Here is a 27,261-nt window from a genome sequence, read left to right as displayed (position 1 = left end):
TAGAAATGTCCCCAGTTTGTTTCCGTCCTTTCTTGAATTGGTCCAGCATGGTTCGGGTCTGAGTTTAGGCGGGGTTTTATCCCCGGTAATCAGAAAATTGTAGCCGGGACGTCCTGAGCAGGCCCGCTCAATTGCATCCGAGCTGGAAAGGTGGGTGGCAGAGTGGTAGTCGGTTGGTGTAATTTTACCGCTGCCGGTAGAGTGAATCCAGTTCGGCTAGGCGTTCTGAGGGCGTGGATCCCCGGTAGCCGAGACGGCATGGTTACTTAGGTACATTGGATCGAGACAAAATAAACCTACGTCACGCGGTCGAGATATTGGTGTTCCACGGTCAGTTAAACGACCCGCCGGCTCGCGGAGTTATCCGAATCACGGCCTACAATTCCGGGGAGTCTGGTGGAGACGACGTAGCTTTCCCCACCTCATGATCATTCTCGCCACCGACCCCCAGCCTGCAACAATATTTTGCTTTGAATCTCACAAAGAGAAGCAATACAACTTTTGTGAAGCACACCCCATAACCAATTGCTTTAGAAACAGTTACGAGGACAAAGGAAAACTGGATAAAACCTCCAGAAGATATGGGATGAAACTTTGCCAGCACAGTAACTGTGACAGGTATGGCATGCCCACACACCCATGGAGAATCCTCACAGATCCAAATCTACCCATATGTACCACGTCCACGTGTGCTGTACACATACCGCTACCTTGTATAGCAAACTGCCAACTGTATATCCTGATCGGGACACGAACTGTACCACATTCGACTGGAAGGGCACTCGGAAAGTGGCTTAAGCACTCAATCAAGCACTCCAATGGAACGCCTGGCTTGGCCCGTGATTACCAATTGCCGTTGATAAACTCCTGCACCTGGAAACGCCCAAGCAATGTCCGAATTGGACAAATGGACAATTTTTTAGCTGTCGGAATTTCTGCTAAGTTCAATTCTGGAGCTTTAATTTTGCAATTTGGCTTAATTTAAGAGATTCTCGAGGTTATGGCATGCACTGAAATGAAATAAAACCACGAGTGCTGGCATCTCCGGGTGCTTATAAGCATTGCAATGTATCCAGCGATTCATAGCTATGATGAACAGGAATTCGATAATATGAGTGAGGAAAGTGCAAAGAAAAACTTTATCGTAAATAAATTGTTGCAGCCTGTTCCATATCAAGGCATGGTAGAGCAGGCCAAAAAACATGGTGGCTTCAGATCCCATCAAGGAAACCCAGGATATGTCTTAAGACCCCATAGAGCGAAGTGGCCGAGGATCCGCCTGATAAAGGATATAATTAAATAAGCTTGTTAATTATCTTCAAATGGGATGTTTTAATTAACCCGAACACACAATTTTCACTCATGTACTTCCTGACAGTTCCCTTCGTATGCCTGTGAAGTTTCAGGCTGACAAGTTTCATGGTTTTGGAGTTGTGAAGGAGACACACAAGGTGACACACACACTGACACACTGTAGTGTTATTCATTGAGCCTAATATGAGACTAATATGGTCACGCATAAACGATCAGAAGTGTGTTGTCCTGATGAGCCATAGCAAGGGCGAAATCCAGATCGACATCTCTGCTTTCGCCTATTCATGACCATAGGTTTTAATTTCAGTCTGCAAAGGCTTGAGTACCAGAAGGATACCTCCTAGTTTGGAGGTGATATGTTGGTATAATTTATGTACGTGATATCAGTGTCATGTCATAAATTCAGTGTGCTTCTTTGGTTGAATGTAATATGTACATAATTTTTTTTTTTTTTTAAGAAGAAGAAGGTGCTTCCAACCAAAATTACACAAGACCTACTCTGCTGATTTGAGCAAGAAGCAAGAGCAGACCCAGTCTCAGGCGATGTTTCACCCACTTCACAGCAGGCTTCCTCAGCCCAATAGACCCGATTCCTCAGAGAGACCAATTCCTCAGACCTGAGCCTCGACATGTGTCTGGTTTTTATTTCTGATATATGTGCTGTTTCTTGAGGTCAAATGGAGGAGTGCTTATTTATTTTATTTTGCAAACCTCAAGAAAAATAAACATCAAATTGCATCATCGATGGGCTGCTCTGCTCCTTCTTTTTCTTTTTTTTAATCTTGAACGTGAACGTGATACTTGTTTGTGTGTGGGTGAGCATGTGTGTGCACTTGTTGTTGTTTTTGTGTTTCCAGGGCACAAACATGGTTGGTTTCGTGTCTGGGTTGGACATGATGAGGTGTTGGTTATGTGAGTGTTGGGGTTCTCATTGGGTGTTGTACACATGCAGATGTGGTGTTTGGGTTTGAGTGTTGTTTGTTGCTCACCTTATCCAGCTCTTTGCACAATCCAGTTTTTGCCATTTTTATCAGAAGTGTGTGTTTGTGGGTATGTCTACCATTTCTCTAGTTAGACCACCCTCTCGGCTCTTCACATGCCATGCTTCCAGTATCAACCTGTGTCGTTTGTTGGACGTCGTGTCTAGGATACGGATCCCATCAAAGTCAAATTTGTGGCCAGATTTCAGGCAATGACATGTTATGGCTGACTGTGTCACCTTTCCAGCACGATTGCTTGATCATGTTCATCTAGCCTTTATTTTAAATTTCTTCCAGTTTCACCAATGTAGAATTAGTCGTAGTCTCTGCATGACGAATAGTAAACTACTCCCAATTTATCACCAGTTGATATCGTGTCCTTTGGTTTTGAAATGACATTACGGTTGGTGCATAGAGACTTATAGGCTACGCCAATCCGTGAGCCACGTACTATCCTGCCAATCCTTTCAGAAAGGCCTGGGTAGTATCGCAGTACACAGTGCCCAAGCATATCTGGCTCCTGTTCTGTCCCGTTTTGGTTCTTTCATGGCAGGCAGTATCCCTTTGCTGTGCTCATTTTTGAGCAGGACTCCTCTCACGAATCTGATTTCTTGAATTGCATCGGTTTTGTAAGATGACACCGTCCATGCCCGAGCTGCCACTTCGTTTGTGGGAGATTAAGTTGCAGGAGTTAAAATCCAGTAATCTGCTGGTGTGGATTGGTTTCCTGTAAACCAATGTCTTTTGGTAGCCATTAGGCTTACGGTAAACCTGCACATCCAAAAAGGCCAATTTGCTTTATTTTTCAACTTCAATTGTGAAGTTAATGCTGGGGAATACCTGGCCAAGTTTCCCCAGAAGGTGGTCCCCCATGTTTGCATGCACAATGGCAAAGGTGCCTGTTCCAGTACCATGGGAGCCAATTCTCATGAGACTCAAATATCTTTTGTTCGAGTTCTTCATCTCCAAATTAGCCACAACAGCAGAGACTGGTGAACCCATAGCTGTGCCAAATATTTGTCGGTAGTGTGCACTGTCATAGATGAAGGTCGTGCTATTCAGACACATCTCCAGCAGGCTAGCAACATTCTCAGGTGTTATTTGGCTGTTCTGACAAGCCATTTTCCAATCGGTTGAGTGCATCCTGGATTAATAAGGACAGTCAGAGAGCAAAGGGAGCAATGTTGGGGAAAAGACAGCAGAGAACACAGGCCACTGACATGCCTGATATGTGAGAGCAACACACCTTGTGCTTCTGTCTCATTACGAGAGATTCTAATAATTTTGAGAGCTCTATATTCAACAAACTCCAGGAAAGCCAGATATGATGCTGGAGCACCAGCCCATAATGGAAAGCATTACTCCATTGTGTTATGTCTAAGGGCTTTGCAGACTCATTCCTTGATAAGTCTTACTTATCTTGCAGCAAGTGATATGCATTATCTCAGACTCTCATACACTAAAATTAAATCTCAATCTCTCGAACAGAATTACAGTAAAGCTTTTGCAAGATGCAGGTATTATTTTCTGGAATTATGTATATGAGGCAGGATAATGGAATAAGGTGGGGTGGGGGAGGGGAATGAGATTGTGGAAGGAATGAGGGCATATGTTAGTTTTGTGGCAAACAGCGAGTGACTCACTCGGCCTTTTAGGATGAGCATCACAACCGTTGCAACAACCTCCACCACAAAGAAGAAGAGCACCAATACGAAGAACTGTGGAAAAACAGAAAAACATTGTGGGGTGTATGAAACCATGATAAATCACTATAGTTCAGTTCCAAGACTTACATTTTGTTTCCTTTTTTTCACGCGTTTGATTGTAAGTTTTCATCTATCACTTTGTACAGAGAGAAACTGAAGTTCTGTGTCAAAACATCAATCATCATCATCAGTGTGTGTGTGTGTGTGTGTGTGTGTGTGTGTGTGTGTGTGTGTGTGTGTGTGTGTGTGTGTGTGTTGTGTGTGTGTGTGTGTGTGTGTGTGTGTGTGTGTGTGTGTGTAATATGTCACTTACATTATATGCATGATCACATATCAATACATGTTTATATAATATTGTTATGGACTCGGGGTTCGAAACTCGCCACGAACGGAAGCACTCGGGTCCTTTCCGAATGCCCGGTTCGGAGGCCGCTGGGCACACATACACTACATGACCAAAAGTATGTGGACACCTGCTCGTATAACATCTCATTCCAAAATCATGGGCATTAATATGGAGTTGGTCCCTGTGGGAGCTGGATTATTAAATTGAATTTATTATCATGTAAAAAGCAAAATTTACTGAGTTCTTTAATAAATAGTCTTTAATAAATTAATTAACTTAGTTTAGAAATGATTTACTGGTAGAGTGAATAGACATGCATGCTGACCAAAGCTAAAATATGCATGCTGATTGAGCTCGGTACACATGCTGAGTGAGCTTGTAAGAAAAACACACACTCAGTCCAAATAACCTATTGTTAAGACGTATCTGTTAAATGAAATGTTAAGCTGTGATCAAGTAGTCAGCAGAATGAAACAAATTCCAACCGTTGTACTCTCTCTTACCCCCACCCCCCATACCCCTCTCCTCTTATCGGATGGCAAATTCCAACCATTGCACTTTCTCTTAGCCCCCCCCCCCCCTCACACACACACACACACACACACACACACACACACACACACACACACACACACACACACACACACACACACACCCCTCTCCTTGCATCAGATAACAAACTCAAACCATTGTATGAGGTATGTTTGAACAAACCAAAACCATTGTGTATGGCTTATCGGAAGTCAACAAAGCTCCATCTGATATCTTGGTAAAAACTGCATATAAACGCTCAAAAAAGCTCTGTAACCTAAGTCTTCAGCTTGCAACCATGTAGCAGGCTGGGTCTTCCTTCCATGCACAGAAGTGTCTTCTATTGTACGGAATAAATGGCTTGTATATGAACTTAGTTGATGTCTTTCTTGAGATAGTAGGCCTCGGCCCCCACATCCCCCCCTTTACTGTGACAACAACCTCCACTCTTCTGGGAAGGCTTTCCACGAGATGTTAGAACATTGCTGTTGGGATTTGCTTCCATTCAGCCACAAGAGCATTGGTGAGGTCGGGCACTGATGTTGGGCGATTATATCTGGCTCACAGTCGGCATTCCAATTCATCCCAAAGGTGTTTTATGCGGTTGAGGTCAGGGCTCTGTGCAGGCCAGTCAAGATCTTCCACACCGATCTCACCAAACCATTTCTGTACGGACCTCGCTTTGTGCACGGAGACATTGTCATGCTAAAAGAGGAAAGGGCTTTCCCCAAACTGTTGCCACAAAGTTGGAAGCACAGAATTGTCTTGAATGTCACTGTATGCTGTTACATTAAGATTTCCCTTCGCTGGAACGAAGAGGCCTAGCCCAAACCATGAAAAAACAGCTCCATATTCCTCCTCCACCAAACTTTACAGTTGGCACTATGCATTTGGGCAGGTAGCGTTCTCCTGGCATCCGCCAAACCCAGATTCGTCCATCAGACTGCCAGATGGTGAAGCGTGATTCATCACTCCAGAGAATGGGTTTCCACTGCTCCAGCGTCCAATGGTGGTTAGCTTTACACCACTCCAGCCGACGCTTGGCATTGCGCATGGCGATCTTCAGCTTGTGTGTGGCTGCTCGGCCATGGACACCCATTTCTTGAAGCTCTCAGCAAACAGTGCTTGTGCTGACATTGCTTCCAGAGTCAGTTTGGAACTCGGTAATGAGCGTTGCAACTGATGACAGATGATTTTTCCATGCTATGCGCTTCAGCACTCGGAGGTCCAGTTCCGAGCTTCTGTGGCCAACCAGTTCATGGCTGAGTTGTTGCTGCTCCTAAGCATTTCCACTTCACAATAACAGCACTTACAGTTGACAAAGGCAGCTCTAGCAGGGCAGAAATTTGATGAAATGACTTCTTGGAAAGGGGGCATCCGATGACAGTGCCACATTGAAAGTCATCGAGCTCTTCAGTACAGCCCATTCTTCTGTCAATGTTTGTCGATGGAGATTGCATGGCTGTGTGCTTGATTTTATACCTGTCAGCAATGGGTGTGGCTGAAATAGCCGAATCCACTAATTAGAAGGGGTGTCTGCATACTTTTGGTCATGTAGTGTAGCTCCACTCACCGGCGGGTTGCTAAGCAACCATGAACCCCGAATGGCACTGCCAATCCTGGCAGGGTTACAATACCTAAAGTGATACCTTACCTGTGGATGGTCGAACTAAGGGGGGCTCGTGCCCTTAGCGCACACCCAGATTACTGCCAAGCAATACAGTGAGTGTGCGCTGGCTAACAAGAGCAAATTAGTGAGGTAGAACTTCCTGGCTAAACCAACATGCAGACCACACTGGACCAATGAAGGAAAAGAAAGAACGAGCTGGGTACATTTATAACATAAGCAATTTATTTATAAAGCGAGGGCGAGGAAAATATGTGAACAATACTGAAAAGTTTTATTTTAGCAATATGTACAGCAGGGGAAAGCAAGGATTCATGGAGTGTGGCAAAATAAATGCAGTTATATACAAAGAGAAGAGACAGGGCAAAGCTAAACCGATATTAAACTTCTACAATCTTAACTTATGCTTACAATACATGGCCATTTGACACACACCCGAGGAAATTAGAGAGCAACAAAGATGAGAGGCAGTTGAGGTGTTCATGACCTCTTTCAATACCTGGCATGGCCGACAGACCTACGCTTCCCATTTGTTTAGGAGGAGGAAGGAGGGAAGAAAACTGGGGATGTCTGTGGTGCATGAGTGGGAGGTGCAAATGAGGTGTAAATGAGGTGCAAGTGTGATGCAAAAGAGGAAGAGGAAGGAAGTGCATAGAGATAGAACGTGTGAGATAATAGCTTAACGTGGCATGTGAGAAAGTCTGCAAATGTCAATGCCAATGAAGATTGGCTGTGGAATGCAGTGGAAGCCAAGCGCCGAGGACTTGATTAGTCGGCAATGACCCAGCAACCCCTCGGCAATGACTCAGTGACTGATCCTCTCGGCTCTGGCTCGGTTGCAGCATTTCGTAGTGGTTGCGGAATTTTGCTGACTGTGGTTGAAGCATTTCATAGCAGTTATAGTGAGGTCAGGGAAGAGCTGTAGCATTTGTGGTGAAGAGGTTGAAACGGTTGTGGTGAGGTGATTGAAGCATTTGTAGTGAGGAGGCATTTCAGGTGAAGAGGTCGAGCATAGGTTATTTTAGGGAATTTTAGGAAGGTGTTTGAAGTTCATATGAAGATTGTAGCATTGATGGTCCGAGTGCTGTGAAGGTTAAAGTGAAGTGACCGTTGAATAATGGTGCACAGCTTGAACGTGGTTTTGGCGGCATTTGCTAATGAAGCTCCTCGTCTGTGGCGTGTATACTTGCATGAAGGAGAGGTCATGTGTGAAAAAAAGTAAAATAGAATGAATGAAAGAATAGCAGCTGGAATTAAAGACCTAACTGAAATCCCACGCAACGCATCCTCCCACGCAGAAACCCACGAGACATCATGGAAGGGCTAACTGAATGAATACTAATGAAATAACTGTCTCGGGACCACTATATGTTGGGAGCCATTACTTTGGGGGAGTACCAACTTCGAAAAACCACAACATTATGTACAATACGTCACAAATAATATGTGTATGATCACGTATCAATATGTGAATAAATCACAATCATGCATGTGTATGTGTAAATCACAATTCATGCATAATACGTGTATGATCACGTGTGTGTGATCACGTGTGTGTGTGTGTGTGTGTGTGTGTGTGTGTGTGTGTGTGTGTGTGTGTGTGTGTGTGTGTGTGTGTGTGTGCGCGCGTGCGTGTGTGTGTGTGTGTACGCGCTGCTGCCACCAGTCATCATCTCCACTCACGAGTCTCTAAGAAAGAATGGAGCCTTCCCTGGTCCCGAACTACGACTCATGGACTAATCCATCTCCTTATGCATACTTCATTTCCTACTCTGTCCCCGAAGTGCTGACGACATCATTATGGGCAATCTCCCATGTGACCTCCGAGTTACGCCCGATCCCACCTGGGGACACCCCTACCTGCTTGATCATGGTGCCCAGCTGCCACTGATCATCATCTCCACATGCGGTCCCACCATAGTTTGGTATCGGTCTCTTCCTTCTCAGTCTCTTCCTTTTCGGTCTCATCTTTCCTCGGTCTCAACCCTCCTCAGCGGGATAGAGTCAGCAAAACAAGCCGAAAGACCAGGCTCCATCCTAAACGCATGTCGATCAGCATGACTCCTGGTGCCACATGCATGGCTCTTGGCCTCACCCAAGCTGCCACGCTTGGCTCGGCTCTCGCTCCCATCAGAGTTGCTTTATTTGGCATGGTCCTCAGTCCCACTGAAACTCTGCCTCTCTCATCCTCAGTGGGTGAAATTCAGTAAGAGGGAGCTGTTAAAGCTCGGGCATTCGTTCTCGACAAAATGCGGTCGACAAATCCTGCCAAGAGGGAGGGCCAGGCTGCCTCGCAAACACATGTCGAACAGCGTGATACCGGGCACCTCGTGTGTGGTCCTCATTCCCACCTCAGCTGCGTTTTTGCCTCGGTCTTAGCTGCCTTCAAAACTGTTGTATTTACCGCGGCCCTTGGTGCTTTCCGTCCCTTGCCGCCATCTGTGTGTGTGTGTGTGTGTGTGTGTGTGTGTGTGTGTGTGTGTGTGTGTGTGTGTGTGTGTGTGTGTGTGTGTGTGTGTGTGTGTGTGTGTGTGTGTGTGTGTGCGTGCGTGCGTGTGTGTGTTTGTGTAACTGTGAGATCTTGCAAAATCAGGGAGCCAATTCCGGAGAGTACTGTTTCAAAGAATATTTCTTCAATGCATTTCATGCCTTTGATTTTTACGATGAAGTAAAATTAATTATTTTTACATACAGGTCAAGCCATTCTAATTATATTCCATTGAAGAAATTATAATCCTGCTTTTTACATTTTCTCCCCTGTGTTGATTGATTTTCTTATTGTGCAGCTTTACCCTTTCTCTTTATATGTACAAAGTCGAGGCTCAGGGAAGAGCAAGCTAACAAAGAGTGAAAGGCAACATGGTGGGACCATAGTTGGATACAAACAAGCAAGGGAAGAGAGAGAGAGAGAGAGAGAGAGAGAGAGAGAGAGAGAGAGAGAGAGAGAGAGAGAGAGAGAGAGAGAGAGAGAGAGAGAGAGAGAGAGAGAGAGAGAGAGAGACAGAGACAGAGACAGAGACAGAGACAGAGACAGAGACAGAGACAGAGACAGAGACAGAGACAGATACAGAGACAGAGACAGAGACAGAGACAGAGACAGAGACAGAGAGAGAGTGAGAGAGGGAGAGAGAGAGAGAGAGAGAGAGAGAGAGAGAGAGAGAGAGAGAGAGAGAGAGAGAGAGAGAAGACGAACCTGAAAATAAGAGGGTTATGTTCAGTTCAAGGCGGTTGACAATATTCCAGGTATGGATGGGGGATCACATGAGATGGTAGTGCAACACTTTCTCCCCCACTCTTTCAGAAGGGAAGGGTGCAATTGAACCATCTCCAGAAGGCAGTTCCATTCTGGAAAGCAATTGAACCATCTCCAGAAGGCAGTTCCATTCTGGAAGGCAATTGAACCATCTCCAGAAGGCAGTTCCATTCTGGAAGGCAATTGAACCATCTCCAGAAGGCAGTTCCATTCTGGAAGGCAATTGAACCATCTCCAGAAGGCAGTGCGATTCTGGAAGGCAATTGAACCATCTCCAGAAGGCAGTTCCATTCTGGAAGGCAATTGAACCGTCTCCAGAAGGCAGTTCCATTCTGAAAGGCAATTGAACTGTCTCTGGAAGCTGAATAGCATAACAGAGGAACAAAGGAGTGGAGGTACTTTTGTTGTTCCATGACTTCTTCATCTGCATTCGTAAGCTTGAATTTTTGGAAGTGAACCAGGATGGGCTTACAGGACGAATGCATATGTTTTGGATGAGCTGGGAAGCATCAGAGGGCTGAGAGAGAGCAGAGGGAGCAAGACAGAACAAGCAGTTATAAGACTGACTTGTCTGCAATATCTGCCATATCGTGGGGGATACTAATATTGTTGAATGCCTTAAATTCAATAGGATTCAAGAGAGAGATGTAATGCTGGGGCACCAGTCCATAGCAGAGAGCAGAACTCCATTAAGCTATAGACAAAGGCATTGTAGGCTTTGCATTTCTCGTTTATCAAGGAATGACTTTATCAAGAGGCCATGGCTGATGGTGAGGCTGATAAGTTCAAATGGCTGAACTTTTTTTCCGGTGGCTGACCATGGAAGAGTTGGATTTGGTTGACGATCCTTCCGGAGTGACAGGTTGAGAATGTGGGCTTTGCCAGGATTGAAGGACATATTCCATTTGTCATTTGTTAGACCAATATTTAATAAATGCCAGATCAGGAGAGAGAGAGAGAGAGAGAGAGAGAGAGAGAGAGAGAGAGAGAGAGAGAGAGAGAGAGAGAGAGAGAGAGAGAGAGACAGAGACAGAGACAGAGACAGAGACAGAGACAGAGACAGAGACAGAGACAGAGACAGAGAGAGACAGAGAGACAGAAAGATGCAGTTGCTGCAGGACTGTACAATACAATGTGGAGACATCTGCAAAAAGTAAGTGAGGGTTTTCCAGAGCCCTCTCTTCCTTGGAGAGGTTATGAATGCAGATGAAGAAGTCTTGGAACAACACTCTTCAATGAAGCACTCCAGCCTCCACTGCCAGAGAAGAGGGAGAGGCAGTTTGGAAAAATAATTCCTTTCTTTGTTTTTGTGAAGTACAAGTGTTTCCTCTTCTTGTCTGTGCATACTGGAGAATAATTCAGCTACGAATTTGTTCTGCAGTGTCACTGATGCCATGCCATGCACCTGTTGGCAAGAATTTTAACATTTACTATTTAATGCATTTACTAGCAGACAGGACACCCAGCTTAACGTCCATCCGAGGGACGTCACACTTTGTGACTACAGTGACTTCATTTATGTTATCAATATGACCGGTGTGTTCAGCTTGTACTTCGAGTTTCTATGAAATTTGATTCATACTACCGAGTAGCAAGTTCACACACTGTAGGTCTTTAGAGTTGGCCTGTTTGCCATTCCCATCTGAGTACTTTCCTGGAATCCAAAGTTAAAATTGATTTATCCATTGTCTCTGAAAGTCCTCAGAACTCATCCTGTGTGCGCGTTTGTCTGGTTTTCGGCAGATTAACTGGACAGCTCGAATCGCCAAATTTAGCACAGAGTTTCATGTTGTGAAAGTGTCGGATGAGTTCAACTTTGAGCTCACAAAGAAAAATATTGAATGAAAATTAGTACAGGACTATATTTACTTGCACCACAGTCACTCGACCGTACAAGTTAGTGCTCTCTGGGGCGTTGCGAGTCAACACATCCCTCAAGTGCATTCTAATTCCAAATTTTATTCTCTTAAATTAAATAAAAGTAAAAACTCGTTCTTCGACATTGTCTACAAAAAAAAAAAAACCTCTTCCTTGAGTCTAAGATCACTGGAGCCAAAAATATCCCAACAAACCATGAATTCGACCCTTTTGTTCTGACTATAAAGTTGGCAGTTCTGCTGCGATGGATGTGAATGCAACCAGCTTAAAACAGACCCAACTAGAGGGGAAGCACTCGGTAGAGTGCAAAACCTCTGCCGCCAATACTGCTGGGTCACTTAAGTGAACCTGATATCCTATTCATTGTAGGTCAAAACGGATCAGACTCTACTGAACCACGATTGAATAAACTAAACTAGATTGACACGCATGTAGAAATGCCAAAAAAAAAAATCGAAATTTTTTTGAAAAAAAGGTGCAATTTTTTTTCTCTAACAATTTTTTTTGGGGGGGGGGTGGGGGTTGGAAATCACTTAAAACATGTAGAAATGCAAAAAAAAAAAAATTCAAATATATTTCAAATAAAATGAATTTTTTTTGAAAAAAAGTTGCAAAATTTAGTTTTTTTTTTTCTCTAACAAATTTATTTATTTTTGGTTGGAAATCACTTAAAACATGTCGAAATGTAAAAACAAAAATTCAAATATTTTTTTCAAAATGGCCGCCATAGCGGCCATATTAGACTTTGGATCAAGTCCAAAATCTAATGGCATGATCCTTGGACCATACCTAATCCCCCCACCAAGTTTCGTCGAAATCCGTCCAGGAGTTTTTCCGTAATACTGTTCACAAACAAACAAAGAAACAAACAAACAAACAGACAGGAGTGAAAACAGTAACCTCCGTCCATCTTCGATGGCAGAGGTTAATGAGATCATCCTTTTTAACACAAATTCTCTCCTTTATTTAGACGAGCGGGCAATTCCGCCCAACGGGTGGGGGTACCTTTCTCAGCCCACCTTTTGTGGGCAATGTGCTGTGGCACATTCTTGGAATTGCACTTTATAATGTTTGTCATTTTTGAAATAAATTTTATTGATCACAACAAATCAAATTCCATATTATAAGATAAAGGAAGATCATTATTGTAACACCGGCTACCACTAAAGGTGGCACTATTTCCGCAACATATCAATTTTGGAGTTCCGGTGAAATCCACACTTGCTCCATTTCAGTAAGATCCTGAGGTACCGGTACACACAGCAAGAAGAAGGACCTTGCTCTCACGGGCAGCACCACAGCATCCAAGGAAGCCCAGTACGGCCAGTAGGAAACCCAAACCGACCGCCACATAGCCCCCAGCTCCCATGAGGGAGGGTGGAGGAATACCAACGACTTCACGGAAACTCCGTGGATTAGCAGAGATCCAAGCACCCAGTGTGATTAGTCCTGTACCACCCAGCTGGCAAAACAGGACACCATGGGATATGAGTAAATGGTAAAATTGATAATCCAATACCATTGTATATAACTAGTAATTTTTTTTTAATCTGAAAACATTCGGTCATGATTGCCAGAGTGAAAATATTTTCAATATGCAATTTATACAAAGAGTCAAGGTCATCCATCCATCCTAAAGGTTTTGAATTTTTCCATGAGCTTTTCCATGACTTTGATGAGTTATGGATTGGGGTGAAGGGGTGTTTGTGGAGGTTGGTCGTAAAACATAGTTGGGAAAGATGACACGGAGGAGGGAAGAGGATTATCGGTGAAGGTAATCGAGATGGTGACATATTAAAGGGGCACCTTTAACTATTCCACAAGATTAAAGATTGCTTGCTCTCGAAAAGTGGACATCTCTCCCACTAAGGTTAAGTACTTACTTATCAATCTTGACACTTCCTCTATAACCGGACCCGACAGCATTGGCACTAATCCTCGAGAACTGTTCTTCAGCCCATTGCTCTCTTCCTTTCCTCACTCTTATCCAGGTCTTTCTCAGATGATCTGCCTTCATCTTGAGATGTTTCAAACATCACCCTGAATCATAAAAAGGGTTCCAAGGCCGATACATTAAATTAAAGACCAGTGAGCCTACTCCTATCTTCAACAAAGTCATGGAATCAATCATTGTTGTGGACCTCGAGCATTTTTTACGTCCTTGGGCACGTCCAAAAAAATTTTTTTTGGGACTCTATAGCTCGTGGAGGAGCTGCAATAAATACTATAAGGGTACTTAGTGGAGCACATCCCTCCAGCATGCGGATGCGAATATCATGCCTGATCCGCCATCTGAATACCATGCCTGATCAAGTAGAACATATTGGCCTGAATCAATTTTTGAAATGCCATGCTATATATCGTTTTGGTCCTCTTTTTAAATGATGAAAAATCACTTAAAAAATAGAAGGGCACTCGGTAGAGTGCATCCCTCCACCCTGTATTGCCTACTCCATTAGAACATATCAGGCCTAACACATTTTAAAAAGTATCATGCAAGATATCGTTTTTGAGCCCTATCTCTCAATGGTGAAGAATCACTTAAAAAATTCGAGTAGTCGGATCCGGATTCGGATCTTCACCAAAATCGAATCAATTCGTCGTGGTCGCACATCCAACCTGTCCACCAAGTTTCATCCGGATCTGTCCACAACTTTTTGAGATATCCTGTACACAAACAAACAAACAGACAGAAAGGGGTGAAAACAATGGTGGAGGTAACAATGCCAAATTTAGTAGAACATATCTGGCCGAATAAATTTATGAAATATCGTGCCATATATTGTTTTTGACACGATCTCTCAATGGTGAAGAATCACTTCAACAATTCTATTCGCCGGATCCAGTTCCATGTATTCACTAAAATCTAATCAGTTCATCCTCGTCACACACCCAACCGACTCACCAAATTTCATCCGAATCCGTCCACAACTTTTTGAGATATCCTGCACACAAGCAAACAAACAAACTGGAAGGGCTATCGGTAGAGCACATACCTCTGCCAAGCTGATTGGTTTTACGTTTTGTATCCCACTGATTGGTCGGATCTGGATTCAGATCGAAAGTAAATTTTAATTGGCTTGTTCTTGTCACCTAACCAACTCATCCACCAAGTTTCATCCAAATCAGTCACTATCTTTTGAAGATATCGTGCTATATGTCGTTTTTGACACGATCTCTCAATGGTGAAAAATCACTTTTAAAATTCTAGGATCCTTTCTGGGATCAGATCTTCACCAAAATCTAATCATTTCATCATTGTCACATACCCACGCTCTCCACCGAATTTCGTCTGACTGTCCACAACTTTTTGAGATTTTTTTCTCACAAACAAACAGGGTGCAAACATAACTTCTTTCCACCTTCAGAGGCATATGTAACTAGAACGGCACTTGGGAGAGCACACACCTCCACCAGGCTGAACAGTTTATGTTTTGTATCCCACTGATAAGCCAAATCTGGATCTTGTCCTGAACTAAAATCGAATTGGCTTGTTCTTGTCACCTACCAAACTCATCCATCGAGTTTTGTCATAACTCGTCCACAACTTTGTGAGATACAGTATAAAAAAGAAATGACTGTTTTTACAGCCATTTTCCCTGCTGTGCAGGGGTTGAGCTTTTTCTTGAGGCAATGTGTTATGGCCGGATGCCCTTCCTGACACCAACCCTGGTCGCCTCTTACAACACATAGGGATATGGTACACCTATTCTAACCGGGGCATACACCGGGACCAGTACACTGGTACTCACTTCGCCGACCTCGGAAGGATGACAGGCTGAGTCAACCCCCTGGTGTTAATTCAGCAGCCAACAGGGCTTGAACTCAGGACCCTGGGATCCCAAGCCACCACCCTAACCACTAAGCCAACACCAGGCTACATGAGATACAGTATCATGATATATATCATTTTTGGCCCCATCTCTCAATAGTGAAGAAACACTTTAGAATGGAAGTTCACTCCTGGGCAGTTTGACAAGGACTGCAAGCAGCCATTGCATTTCAGCATTGGTCTCCTATATCTATTGCCCCTGATATTAAGTCTGGCAATTCTTCCACAGAAACCTGCTTTCTCTTATGTACAGATTTATCCCATCTCGTTTGTAGTTATCATACCCGTCCTCCTGCCCATAGTAGACAGGATCCTGTGGTGAGGCAGTTGCCTTCAAACAACTTTCCTTCTCTTTCTAGAAGGTAAATCCGACCAAAAGCAACCTCAGATCATTCCACAATGCCTGAAACAAATGTGTGTCCAGTCTCAGGAGAGCCAGAAAACATATGTCGAACCTCAAGATTAAACTTTCAGACTTGTCCCCCTCCTCTCAAACCTGGTGGGACCTTGTTAAGTCTGTCTCTGGAGTATGTTCCCCCTCCACCCTTTCCCTACTTCAATTGACTCGCGAGAAGGATGAATGCCCCAATTCTGTGTTTGTTTCCAAATCTTGTGTCCCCAACACCTCATTCTCTGTACCCACCCTTTCTTTTCAGTCGTACTCAACTGCTCCTTGACACTGTGTCTTTTGCACCTGAGAAGCTGGAGAAGTTCCTGGCAATCCTCGACTCTGATTCTGCAACTAGACCGGAGGGCATCAGCTCGCTTTTCCTAAAAACCGGCTCTGCTGCTCTTGCTCTTGCTCTTGCACTCTCTCTCTCTCTCTCTCTCTCTCTCTCTCTCTCTCTCTCTCTCTCTCTCTCTCTCTCTCTCTCTCTCTCTCTCTCTCTCTCTCTCTCTCTCTCTCTCTCTCTCTCTCTCTCTCTCTCTGCCATTTTCATCCTATCATTTGCCCTTTGGTCATCTTCCATCTGCTTGGAAGTCAGCCAACATCACTGGATGACATAAAAAGGTGCAAAAAATGATCCCTTCAGCTATAGACCAATTAGCTTACTTCCAATCATCAGCAAGGTCATGAAATCCATCATTGCAGTTGACTTCACATCCTTCCTTTTCTCCAACAACCTCGTCTCATCGTCAATTAATCTCAGATTCAGACGAGGTTATTCCACCTTGGACATGCTGCTTCGACCCTCCCAACAATGGATGGAGGCCCTCAATGTGAGCCATGAAATCAGGAACGTTTCTCCAGACATAACTCCAGCTTATGATACAGTCTGGCACCCCTTGTTCTCCAAGCTATCTGCCTATGGAATCCAAAGCCAATCTCCTCTTGGGTTACTGACTTCCTCTACTCCCTTCGCCAATGTGTGGCTCTCTATGCACCACCCTCTGCCATGACATCCCTCATCTTTCAGATAGATGGGCAGCAGCCTTTTCCCTCTCTTCACACCTTGACAAAATCACAAGCTGGTGAAACACCACTTGGAACATGTCGTTCAATACTGAGAAATTATCTCTCTCTCTCTCTCTCTGAAAGGACCATCCAGAACCATTCCCCTCCCCCTATCAGGCCTTCATCAGCAGCTTTATGCAATACTGCTCTCCCTGTGGACTAGCTCACCTGCCTCACACCTTGCTCAGCTTGAAATTGTGGAAACCAAGAACTTCAAGATCATTGGAACCTCCCACGATGAAGCTGAGTCTATGGGTTGATCACTGTCATCACAGACAGTTTGGTGGTCTCTGTGTTCTCCTGTTTCCTTTCTGGTCTTGCAACCTCTGCCCTCTTCATTCTTTGTTCCCCCATGGTGTCTGCAGGATGCATGTGGCCCACCATCAACCCCCTTCTCACGAAACCCCCAAAATCCAGGATCACTACTCACCTGCACTCATTTGTTCCTCTATTTTTCTCACTTGTGGAACGAACTTCCACATTCTATTCAATCTCATTCTCCCCTCCAGGTTTTGAAGACAGCTGTTCACCACCAATTCTTCTTGGTGGAGGGGTTCACCACCTCCACCAAGACAGCATTTCCTTGGAACTTCTATGGCTTACGATATGTAATAGCCTGTCTTCAGAGGACCACGTCTCCAAACTGGCTTCCAATGCTGCCCAATGCTTGCGTATTCTCTGCGAAGCTAAGGATGCCCATTCTGAGCCACTAAGACAGGGCTTCCCAAGCCCAAGGTCGTGACCTGAACTTGAAAAAAAAACAAAAACTCAAAATCTCAGTTTTTAAGGGAGGTTTTTCACGTCTAAAGTGTTTTCTCCGACAATTTTTCTCACAGATACTGGAACCATGTAGGATCCCGGTACCTCCATTTTGATTGTGGGGCGAATGTGATTTCAAATTTTGAGTTGTGAACAAAAAAAGTTTTGTAACCACTGCACTAAGAGTTCATTACAAGAACACCTTCATCAAAAGTATTATGCAGTGTCGGCCCCACTCTGGGATGGTGCAGATACTGCTCATCATTACCTCCACCACTGAAGGTGGATGGAGGTGATGTTTTCACCCCTTTCTGCTTGTTAATTGCCAGAATCCTTCGGATTTCGGCAATTATGTTGGTCGGTTGTGTGTGTCATTCTGTGTGTCTGTCTGTCTGTTTGTTTGTGTGTTTGTTTACCCTGTAGCAGCCACACCGTTTCAGCGATCATGACCAAACTGGGTACAGACGTCGGCCATGGTCCATCTTAGACACTTGTCGTTTTTAATGAATCTAGGTCAAAGGTCAAGGTCAGGGTCACCGAAAAACCGAAGTTCATATTTTCACAATAACATCCGCTAAAATGGTCGTTATCGACTTCAAACCAAATCCAAAATGTGCATCTTCCAATACTGCATCCAACCATATGTCTAATTGGGGTGTCACACCAACACCCTTCTTAGCGGTCAGGGGTCGAATGTCAGGGGGGGGGGGAAGTTGGGTCAAAACTTTAAAATTGCGATAAAAACGCCATTTCAAGTCCGATTGACTTCCAAGTTATGATCATGACCAAACTAAGTGCTATAACTCATTAAACAGTAGCAATGTCGACTTATAAGAACCAAATTGATTTACAGGTTTTGGTTTTTTCAGAGATCATGGAGATATGACAAAGTTATTCCGGCAAATTCCTTGCTCAACGAGCAATTTCATTTGTTTGTTTGTGTTTGTGAGCAAAACATCTCAAAAAGTTGCAGACAGATTTGGACGAAATTTGTTGGAGAGTTTGGCCATGTGACACGGACAAAATGATTAAGATTTTGGTGAAGATCTGAATCCGGATCTGAATCCGAGAATTTTTAAAGTGATTTTTCGCCATTGAGAAATCGGGCCGATAACGACATATGGCAGGACATCTCAAAAAGTTAGGGACGGATTTGGACGAAACTTGGTGGGCAGGTTGGGTATGCAACAAGGAAGAATTGATTCTATTTTGCTGAAGATCCAGATTTGGATCGGAGAATTTTTAAAGTGATTTTTCACCATTGAGTGATAGAGCTAAAACGATATATAGCACGGTATTTCAAAAAATTATGGATGGATTCGGACGAAACTTGGTGGACGAGGTGGTTAATTGCCAAGAACAAGCTGATTAAATTTTAGTTCAGGTCCGAATCCAGATTCGGCCTACCAGTGGGATACAAAACGTAAACTAATCAGCCTGGTGGAGGTATGCGCTCTTCCGAGTGCCCTTCTCGTTTTCTGCATGAGGTGATTGAGTCTAAAGCTCTTCATGTAATTGGCATCTCTTGGCAATAAGCCTCGTCCCAAAATCTGTTTCACACCGAGCACAGAAAGTTTGATGACCTCTCAGTCTTCTGTCACCTTGTTTCTGGTCTCACTCCTCCCACCCTCTCGTTCCTCCATCCTCTTGTAGTCCAACAACGTTGCATGCATTCTTCCAGAATCTGACACATTATTGCCCTCGTAAATTATAACATAGTGGCAATACCCCTGCGCACTCACCTGGTAGTGGATGGATAAGATAACCAGGGAACCACTTGTAGGTATGGATAATTTAACCCAAAAAATATGTAACAGAGAAGAAAGTAAATACTTATGGAGTTTTTCTTTTTTAATACCATGAACAAACTTTGGTACATCACGAGTGATGAAGGTTGTCGTCAAGTTTCATTGGAATTATGTTTGTCGTTTCTGAGAAGAAAGCAAAATATCTCTTTTTGGGGGCACCCCCCACCCCACCCCCACTGTAGAACCCTTTAAACCCAGAAGGTGCTACCTTTTGACTCCATTTATGAATTGTCCCCTGACCTTGAAGATTATCACCAATTCCAACTTTACTTACAAATTAGAACCCCTCTATTGGAATCCAGCCAGATAAATCAATTATCCCAGCCTGGTGTGGGCTTAACGGTTAAGGTGGCTGTCTTAAGATCCTCGGGTCTTGAATTTGAGCCCCTATCCTGTCGTTAAATAACACCTGGTGGGTTGACTCAGGCTGTCATCCTTCTAAGGTCGGCAAATGACTTTTCAGTATAAAGTACCAGCTTACTGAAAACGAGGCACTGCATCAGCGGTATGGCCGCACTCCCAGCAATGATACAACGAGCAACCACAAGTTTCTGAAATAATCAATTATCCCGCCCCCTATCGTTTCTCATCCCTTCTGATCAACCATCGATCATTGAATAAACGGAGAGCACTTTCCATGAACCCCAAGCACCCGTTCATGCTTATGGTACTTACGAAGATGATGAGGTTGAAAATACACATGACGTATTTGATACATCTGAACACGTTCGCATCCATGGTGTGCCCGGTCCACTCGGTCCTCAAGGTTTGCCTGCACTCGTGAAAAGTCCCACCTGGAGGACTCGCTTTACAACAATGGATCGTTTATCTCGAATAAATTCCAAAGCACATTAAGCTGTCGCCAACATAACAGGTGGAGCGGATAGGGAGAGGAATCCGTGCAGCCGATGTCCGTGTGGTCTGTGACTGCACTCTCATTTCCCTTCCACTCCACCGAGACAGACCACCCTCTGGCACGACTCAACTCCGCCTCCATTTGGACAATGCTCCGCCTCCATCTGGACAAGGCTCCGCCTCCATTTGGACAAGGCAATACCCTTGCGGTTGGTTGGTTGTGTGTGTCATTCTGTGTGTCTGTCTGTCTGTTTGTTTCTGTGTTTGTTTACCTTGTAGAAGCCACATCGTTTCAGCGATCATGACCAAACTGGGTACAGACGTCGGCCATGGTCCAACTTAGACACTTGTCGTTTTTGGTGAATCTAGGTCAAAGGTCAAGGTCAAGGTCACCAAAAAACCGAAATTCTTATTTTCGCAATAACGTCCGCTAAAATGGTCGTACTGATTTCAAAGCAAATCCAAAATGTGCATCTTCCAATACTGCATTTTTTTCTGTGTTTGTTTACCTTGTAATGGGGAAATGCCTCTTCCCCATCAGTCATCCCAAACAATTCCCGGCTCTGCCTTGGCTATCAAGCCGACAGTACGTGAGGGCCATGCGATAATTGGCAGCACAGTCTGAAGTAGTGCTTTGAAGTGATGAAGAGGAGGACATGTTTCTTCTTTCACACCCGTTAACTGGCTGAGACATAAGACAACATTTAATTTTGGAAAATCCTCCAGCAACTGTTGCACATGACGTCACGAGTTGGTACAGGTATTTCTCGAGCGTCAGTGCATGATCTCCGGTGATGTCAGAAAAACAATACAAAGGCGGATCTATAGACAAGGGCGGGTCATAGTTTTATAGCACGAATTGATGTTGATATCCTATAAAAAATTAAAGACCTTCACATTGACTAGTATTTGGGTTTATCAACGCACATGAGGCTCGAACATTTCCTTTCTAATATATCTCTTGTGAAGAGTGGGAACCAGATCTTTCTGCTTCCGGTGTAAACTATCATCTAGGGTTTCACAAGCAAGTTGATTCAGCCTCCCTCGGATGGACATTGAACCGGGTTTCATATCTGCTAGCTTTGCTGCACATGAATCAAGATCCCATGGTGTCCCGTGAATCGGAGGTGAGTTATCAGTATTATCAATGGTCCAGTAAACAAAGTACAAATACCTGCCACCTTCAGTTGACTATCAAGCCTGGCCAGTTGGTTCCTGAAAACCTTTCTTGGTGCGACCCCACAACAACATGCGAATTACAGTAGTTGGAGGAGTAGTTGTAACAACACTGGTGGAGAATCTGCACCATCCAGAATACAAATACTGTAGTTATTTGTCCATTGAGTTAAACCATTATTGTTATCAACTGTCATAGTATCTTTGAGATAAAATAACGTACAGGTACAGTCTCAGTGACGTCAGTACTGCAGAAACGTCACGATGACTCGAAAGGGCACGCGTCGTGCGACAAATGGCGGGAAACACCAATAAACGAAGTTGGAAATGGCACGCCTTGTTGTGAAGGTGGAACATCCCGAGGGTGTTGCGCCTTCGAGCGTGAAAGGCAACGTGTCCCGAGGTTGCCCGACGGTTCATTACAGGGTAATGGAAGCGCAACGTGTAGCCGCAGATCGCAGATCGTGACATGGCCTTGCTGTCATGTGCGAAAATTGCCTGTAGATCGTGTTGTGACCGTCGGGGATAGCCCCCTCGGGAGAACCCGACACCACCACCCCCACGCCCCTTCCCTCGTGTGCATCACCTAGGAGAGGCCGCTGTGGCTCCTCAAAGGTGGGCAATGTGAAAATGGTCGCTTCTCGTCGAGTGGAGAACCAGACAAACACCTGAACAATGTCCGCCATCAGCACGACGTCAAGCACAGGTTTCTGCAGCCATCGGTCACAACCACACAACGATTCTCCTGCGGCTGTGGCTACCACCAAACCATCTCACTTCGCTTTACAACACAGATATATATATATATATATATATATATATATATATATATATATATATATATATATATATATATCTACGTATATAAAACGAGAGACTCTTTAACCCCCATAAATCCCTTGACTCACTTCTGTCGACCATTTGGAAATGGTAGACATCTGTAGACCCCTTTAGACTGCTTGGACCAGTGATCTTCACTATTATTTAGAGGGGGGCCACTTTTGCCGATAAGACATCAGTGTGAGAGTTCCACACCACCCACAGGACTCCCTAATGGCTCCTATTAGGCCCCGCCACCACATACTCCTCTTCGTTGTGGTGAACTGGGTTGTAAGTGTCATTGTTATATCCTGCAACCATATTCTGATGTCATTATGTTACTTTTATGCTTCGCGTTGGAACACTCATTTGAAACCATTGGGTCAATTTGATGGCATTTATGGCGGATAAGGATGGGGCATTTTCACATTCATGTATTATTGATCGCACTTTAGGGGCCACACTTTAGGCCACCAGGGGCTCGTGGGCCATGCAATGAAGAAGAACAAGGGCTTGGACCCTTGACCATTTAGACCTATGAGAACAACATATATATATATATATATATATATATATATATATTGTTGCGGTTCTCAGAGCCGCATGCCTCCAAGGCAATGGCATCCAACATATAGTGGTCCCAAGACAGTTTGTCCATTAATATACATTTAGATAGCCCCTTTCCTTTTGTCCAGTGGGTAAAATGGGACATGCGTTGCAGGGATCTCATAGCGAGCTTACACCACTAAACTTCATTCTACTCTGCTTATCCCTGAGGTAAATCCGAATTTGCGTCCAACACGTGCAGCACGTGCCGCGGCCGGGGGAGGGGAATAGAAAGCCGCAACGACATCACGAGCATCAACAGCGCAGCTGCGAGGAAACAGCGATATCCTCGGAAGAACCTCTGCCACAAGCTTGAGATGATCGTCTGACGTTTCCAATGATCTGGGATGAGATTGCGGGTTGCATTGAAAAGGCGTACGAAAGAATATCTCTTAAAGAGGCAGCACGGATGTTGTTTTCAACAACACAGAAGCAAATGCCCCAACATCGGCAAGAGCGTGGATAGTAGTTTAGTGCCAAAAGCCACATCGTCAGAGGCCGATAATAGAAAAACGACAACCACGCCATGATGTACGGGACACAAATGTGCAAGATACAGGCAGCGCGTTCTGTTCGACCCATTTCTGGATATAATTATATCGGCATTCTCTTTTCCCTCCATTTCTCCATCTGACACTTGTATCTATATCCTTTTTCATTCCAAACCTCCATCTAATTATTATATCTCATCGTTCCCCTCAAATCCTGACACAAATCAGTGTTGGCCCTGTGCACACAATAGCAGAATCGGGCGAACATGAGCACTGACCACGTGGGCCATGGCAGATCCACGCGTACTGCGCAAAACACGCATGGATTTATCCTAACACTTTAACGTCGGTCCTCGCTGGTGGCCGCGGGTGTTCCCTACAGATGGCGGACGTTTCCTCGCCTCTCCGGCCAGCGAAGCCGCGATCAGGCAGAAGCGTGCTGCGCAGTCCGGATCACTTGGGCCGCGTGACGCATCACGGAGCAGGCATTGATCAGCGCTAACCGGAGGCACCCGGGCAGGCATGCGGGACCGACACAACCCTCGGCCGGTCGTCAGGGCATGGCCCGGGGGTTCTTGCAAGGCAATTCATGACGCGGAGTTCAGTGTGGGTGATTCATATGTTGTTGTGAGGTCGGAGCGAGACATTTTCATGGCTTGGGGCCACCTTGCCAGAAGTGGAATGTTGCTGCTTCCGGCCATCATGGCCGGGCCATGCGGGGGGACCGGGGCCAATCAGAGTGCCCGATTCGTACGACGACACATCGCTTCGGGGTGGCCCCCAGCCCCGCGCCGCGTGGCCTATAAAGGTCGGAGCGGGGGCGTTCGTTCTCGCTCTTCCCTTCTTCGTCTCATGCATGCGCTGAACTTCATCATCGCCTGGCCTCCACCCCCCTGTCGTCATCGCCTGGACTCCGCCCTCCCAGCTCAAGTCCCTCCTTCATGCCGATGGTCACGCCTCGACACTAGCTGCATGAAGCCCCACGAAGCGAAAGACGACTCGCCAGCTGTCAAGGAGGTATCGCACCATGGAGAAGCCACCCAAACATATTGGTGGTGCATTCGGGCAATCAATTGCACAAGGTACCGAGAGACCGAAGCCTCAACTCCTCTCCCTTCTTGCTTCAATAACTTCTCTTCATCGGGTTTTGTGTGTGTGTGTGTGTGTGCGCGCGTGTGTGTGTTGTCCTGACGCCTGTCCCCATAAGTTAAGATTGCAGAAGATTATTATTTCGCGTTAAGTCTGCTCTGTGTCTGCTTTTGTAAGTTGGTTGTAATATTGCCGCACATCTCATCATTTCTTTCTTTCCCTGCATAACACCCCAATAAAACTATTCCCTGTGCCATATAACTTTCCTCGTTTGTAAATAAATTATTAGAAATATTCCCAGCTCGTTTTTGTCTTTTCTTGCATTGATCCAGCATCGTCCGAATCCTAGCTTAGCTAGGACTTTATTCCCAACGATCCGTTCCTTTTAGATCCGGTAAATAGACCATAGGATGATGTGCATTATTGTTCCATTTCGTAGTCCCTTGCTTGGTATTACAATATGAGCACATGTAAATTCATTAAATATTATATCTGAACATATTATGAATGTTGCTTGGCGTTTATAACGAGCGTTTCCGAGAAAGTAAAATAAAATCACCGATAAATAATTATTGTAAAAATTTCATTGACCTACATCTAGCTCGTCCAATTAAATCGTGCCGTAGATCGGTTCGTTGGCCGTTCTGCCATCCGTGAACCAATCACAGTGTTCGTTTCCTGGATATTGAGCAGCCTCGGTCGCGCGCACAAAAATGTTGCTGACAGGCACAGCAGAGCTAACATGGCACTGGCCATGGCGTCCGGCGTCGTTCTGAAGTGGTGTTGTATGCATGCGATTTCTGAGCCGAAAGGGGATCTAATTGCATTTAAGCAAAAAAGCTGGAAGAAGTTTCTTGAATGTGGATCACGCTGGCAAAATCTGACATGTTCAGAAGGTGAAACTATCCTGAAATCATCTCAGTGACTGAGCATCAATTTCAACACCGACATTGCCGATGTGTTGGAAACACCAATTGAAGTTGCTGTAGAAAATGGGGCCGGCTATCATCGTGAATGTTATCAACTTATTTGCAACATTAGCAAGCTAGCAGCAGTGGAAAACAAGAAACGAAAAATTGACGAAGTTGACGGTAAGCTTAATAGTTGATGTGTTCATAGACATAGTGCCATGGCGTTCAAAATAATAAATACGCTTCATGTTCAACATCATTCTGACATGACTTGATTGAATCGACATGCTTCTCAATTGACGACTGTTTACAAATTGCAACCAGTTGAACCGAGTCCTAGTTCGGCCACATCATTCTCTAAAATGTTTCTCTTTCTCACGAACTACTGATGTCTGAATGGCTGGCTATTAATATGACCATCGTGTATAATGTAATTTATTTAATTATAAATAAAAATTAAAGATTATATGAAGGTGAATCATAGTCACCTGACGTCCGGAGCTGACCTAGGCGTGGCGTGGTCAACTTGAAATAGTCATGATTACAATTTACAAACATATTCAATGAATGTTTTCTGGTTTTGGGTACATTTTCTTTCTGTGCGGATACAAATGCATACTGCTCTTCGTGGTGTAATTTATTTGCATGTCGGCATGTAATTTAAGCATAAAAAAATATTTTTTTATAATGGCGGCTGGGCAACAAATGTAGGCTGGATACATAAAATTCAGATACATACTTTTCGTGGTGTGCCAGTTGCATGTATTTGCAATTTCTGGCCTGTGCCGAGAGGGGGGCCATGCTGTCCATTGAAATTTAAGCAAAAATGTAATTTTTTTATACCTGGTTACAAATGTAGCTTTAAAATGCAGATATATTCCAATGCACACTGCTTTTCGTGGTGTCATGCGAATGTATTTGAAAATTCTGGCCTGTGCCGAGAGGGGGACCATGCTGTCCGTGGAAATTTAAACATTGTAATTTTTTGTTAATAGGTTAACAAATGGCCATTCTCGGGGAAATGTGCCCAAGCATTCACTTAACAGCTTTTATGTGGTTGCGTCGCAAGCGTGCCAACAAACCACCTTGTACGCGTGTGTAGACACTCTGAGGGATTAGGTTAGCATGTCTGATTCAATACTGCGACGAGCAAAAAACGCAACTACTTTACTACCAAACTCAAGATGTAACAAAATATATTATTATTGACCATATATATATATATATATATATATATATATATATATATATATATATATATATATATATATATATATATATATATATATATATATATATATATATATATATATATATATATATATATATATATATATATATATATATATATATATATATATATATATATATATATATATATATATATATAAATCAGTTTTAGTGACAAATGCCTCATTTTGCTTGATCAGTGTGCACTTAATCATTTTAAGGTAATTTGAATAAATGAAGATTTAAATCAGTTATGGCATTATAATACTTTAAATTTACAAGGAAATATCTTCAATCCTCAGATTTTTTGAAATATTTACTTGAAAGGGTTGCCACAAAATATGAGAATTTGAATTAAATGTTATACTACAGGCCTATTGGTAAAATGTATGAATGAAATTAAAATAGATACAGATTTTGGGTACTTTAATTAAACCAAAAACTTATGTGATCCTCTGATTGATATAAACGTGTACTTGTTAGTTCTGTAACAGGTTCATAGAATTTCACAGGTGGTAAGGTTTGTGGTCTGTTGAATAGTATATAGTACAGGTACCAGGGATGTCTATTCTTCCATTATTCACTGCAAGCAAC

General features: G+C 43.9%; 1 protein-coding gene across 6 annotated transcripts in view; it reads right to left on the bottom strand.

The window, feature by feature from the left end:
- Positions 1-27,261, bottom strand: part of LOC147025483 (tetraspanin-18-like) — a 67,062-nt gene that overhangs the window by 27,709 nt on the left and 12,092 nt on the right. For 2 of the 6 annotated variants that reach the window (XM_085886504.1, XM_085886503.1), the window contains exons 1-3: positions 20,166-20,440; positions 12,897-13,097; positions 3,938-4,012 (exon numbers count right to left, since the gene is read on the bottom strand). In XM_085886504.1, coding sequence (XP_085742630.1) covers positions 3,938-4,012; positions 12,897-13,097; positions 20,166-20,228 — 339 coding nt within the window. In that variant the 5' untranslated portion in view covers positions 20,229-20,440. Of the gene's footprint in view, positions 1-3,937; positions 4,013-12,896; positions 13,098-13,518; positions 14,149-14,217; positions 14,277-20,165; positions 20,441-27,261 lie in introns of those variants that run through there. The other 4 variants (XM_085886505.1, XM_085886508.1, XM_085886509.1 and 1 more) reach the window with 4 other exon arrangements.

The sequence above is a fragment of the Eptatretus burgeri genome, chromosome 6, assembly GCF_056783735.1.
Source record: "Eptatretus burgeri isolate ZD-2024b chromosome 6, Ebu_testis_v1, whole genome shotgun sequence".
NCBI lineage: Eukaryota > Metazoa > Chordata > Myxini > Myxiniformes > Myxinidae > Eptatretus > Eptatretus burgeri.
The sequence above is the reverse complement of the archived record's forward strand: the minus strand, read 5'-3'. Positions and strand labels throughout refer to the sequence as shown.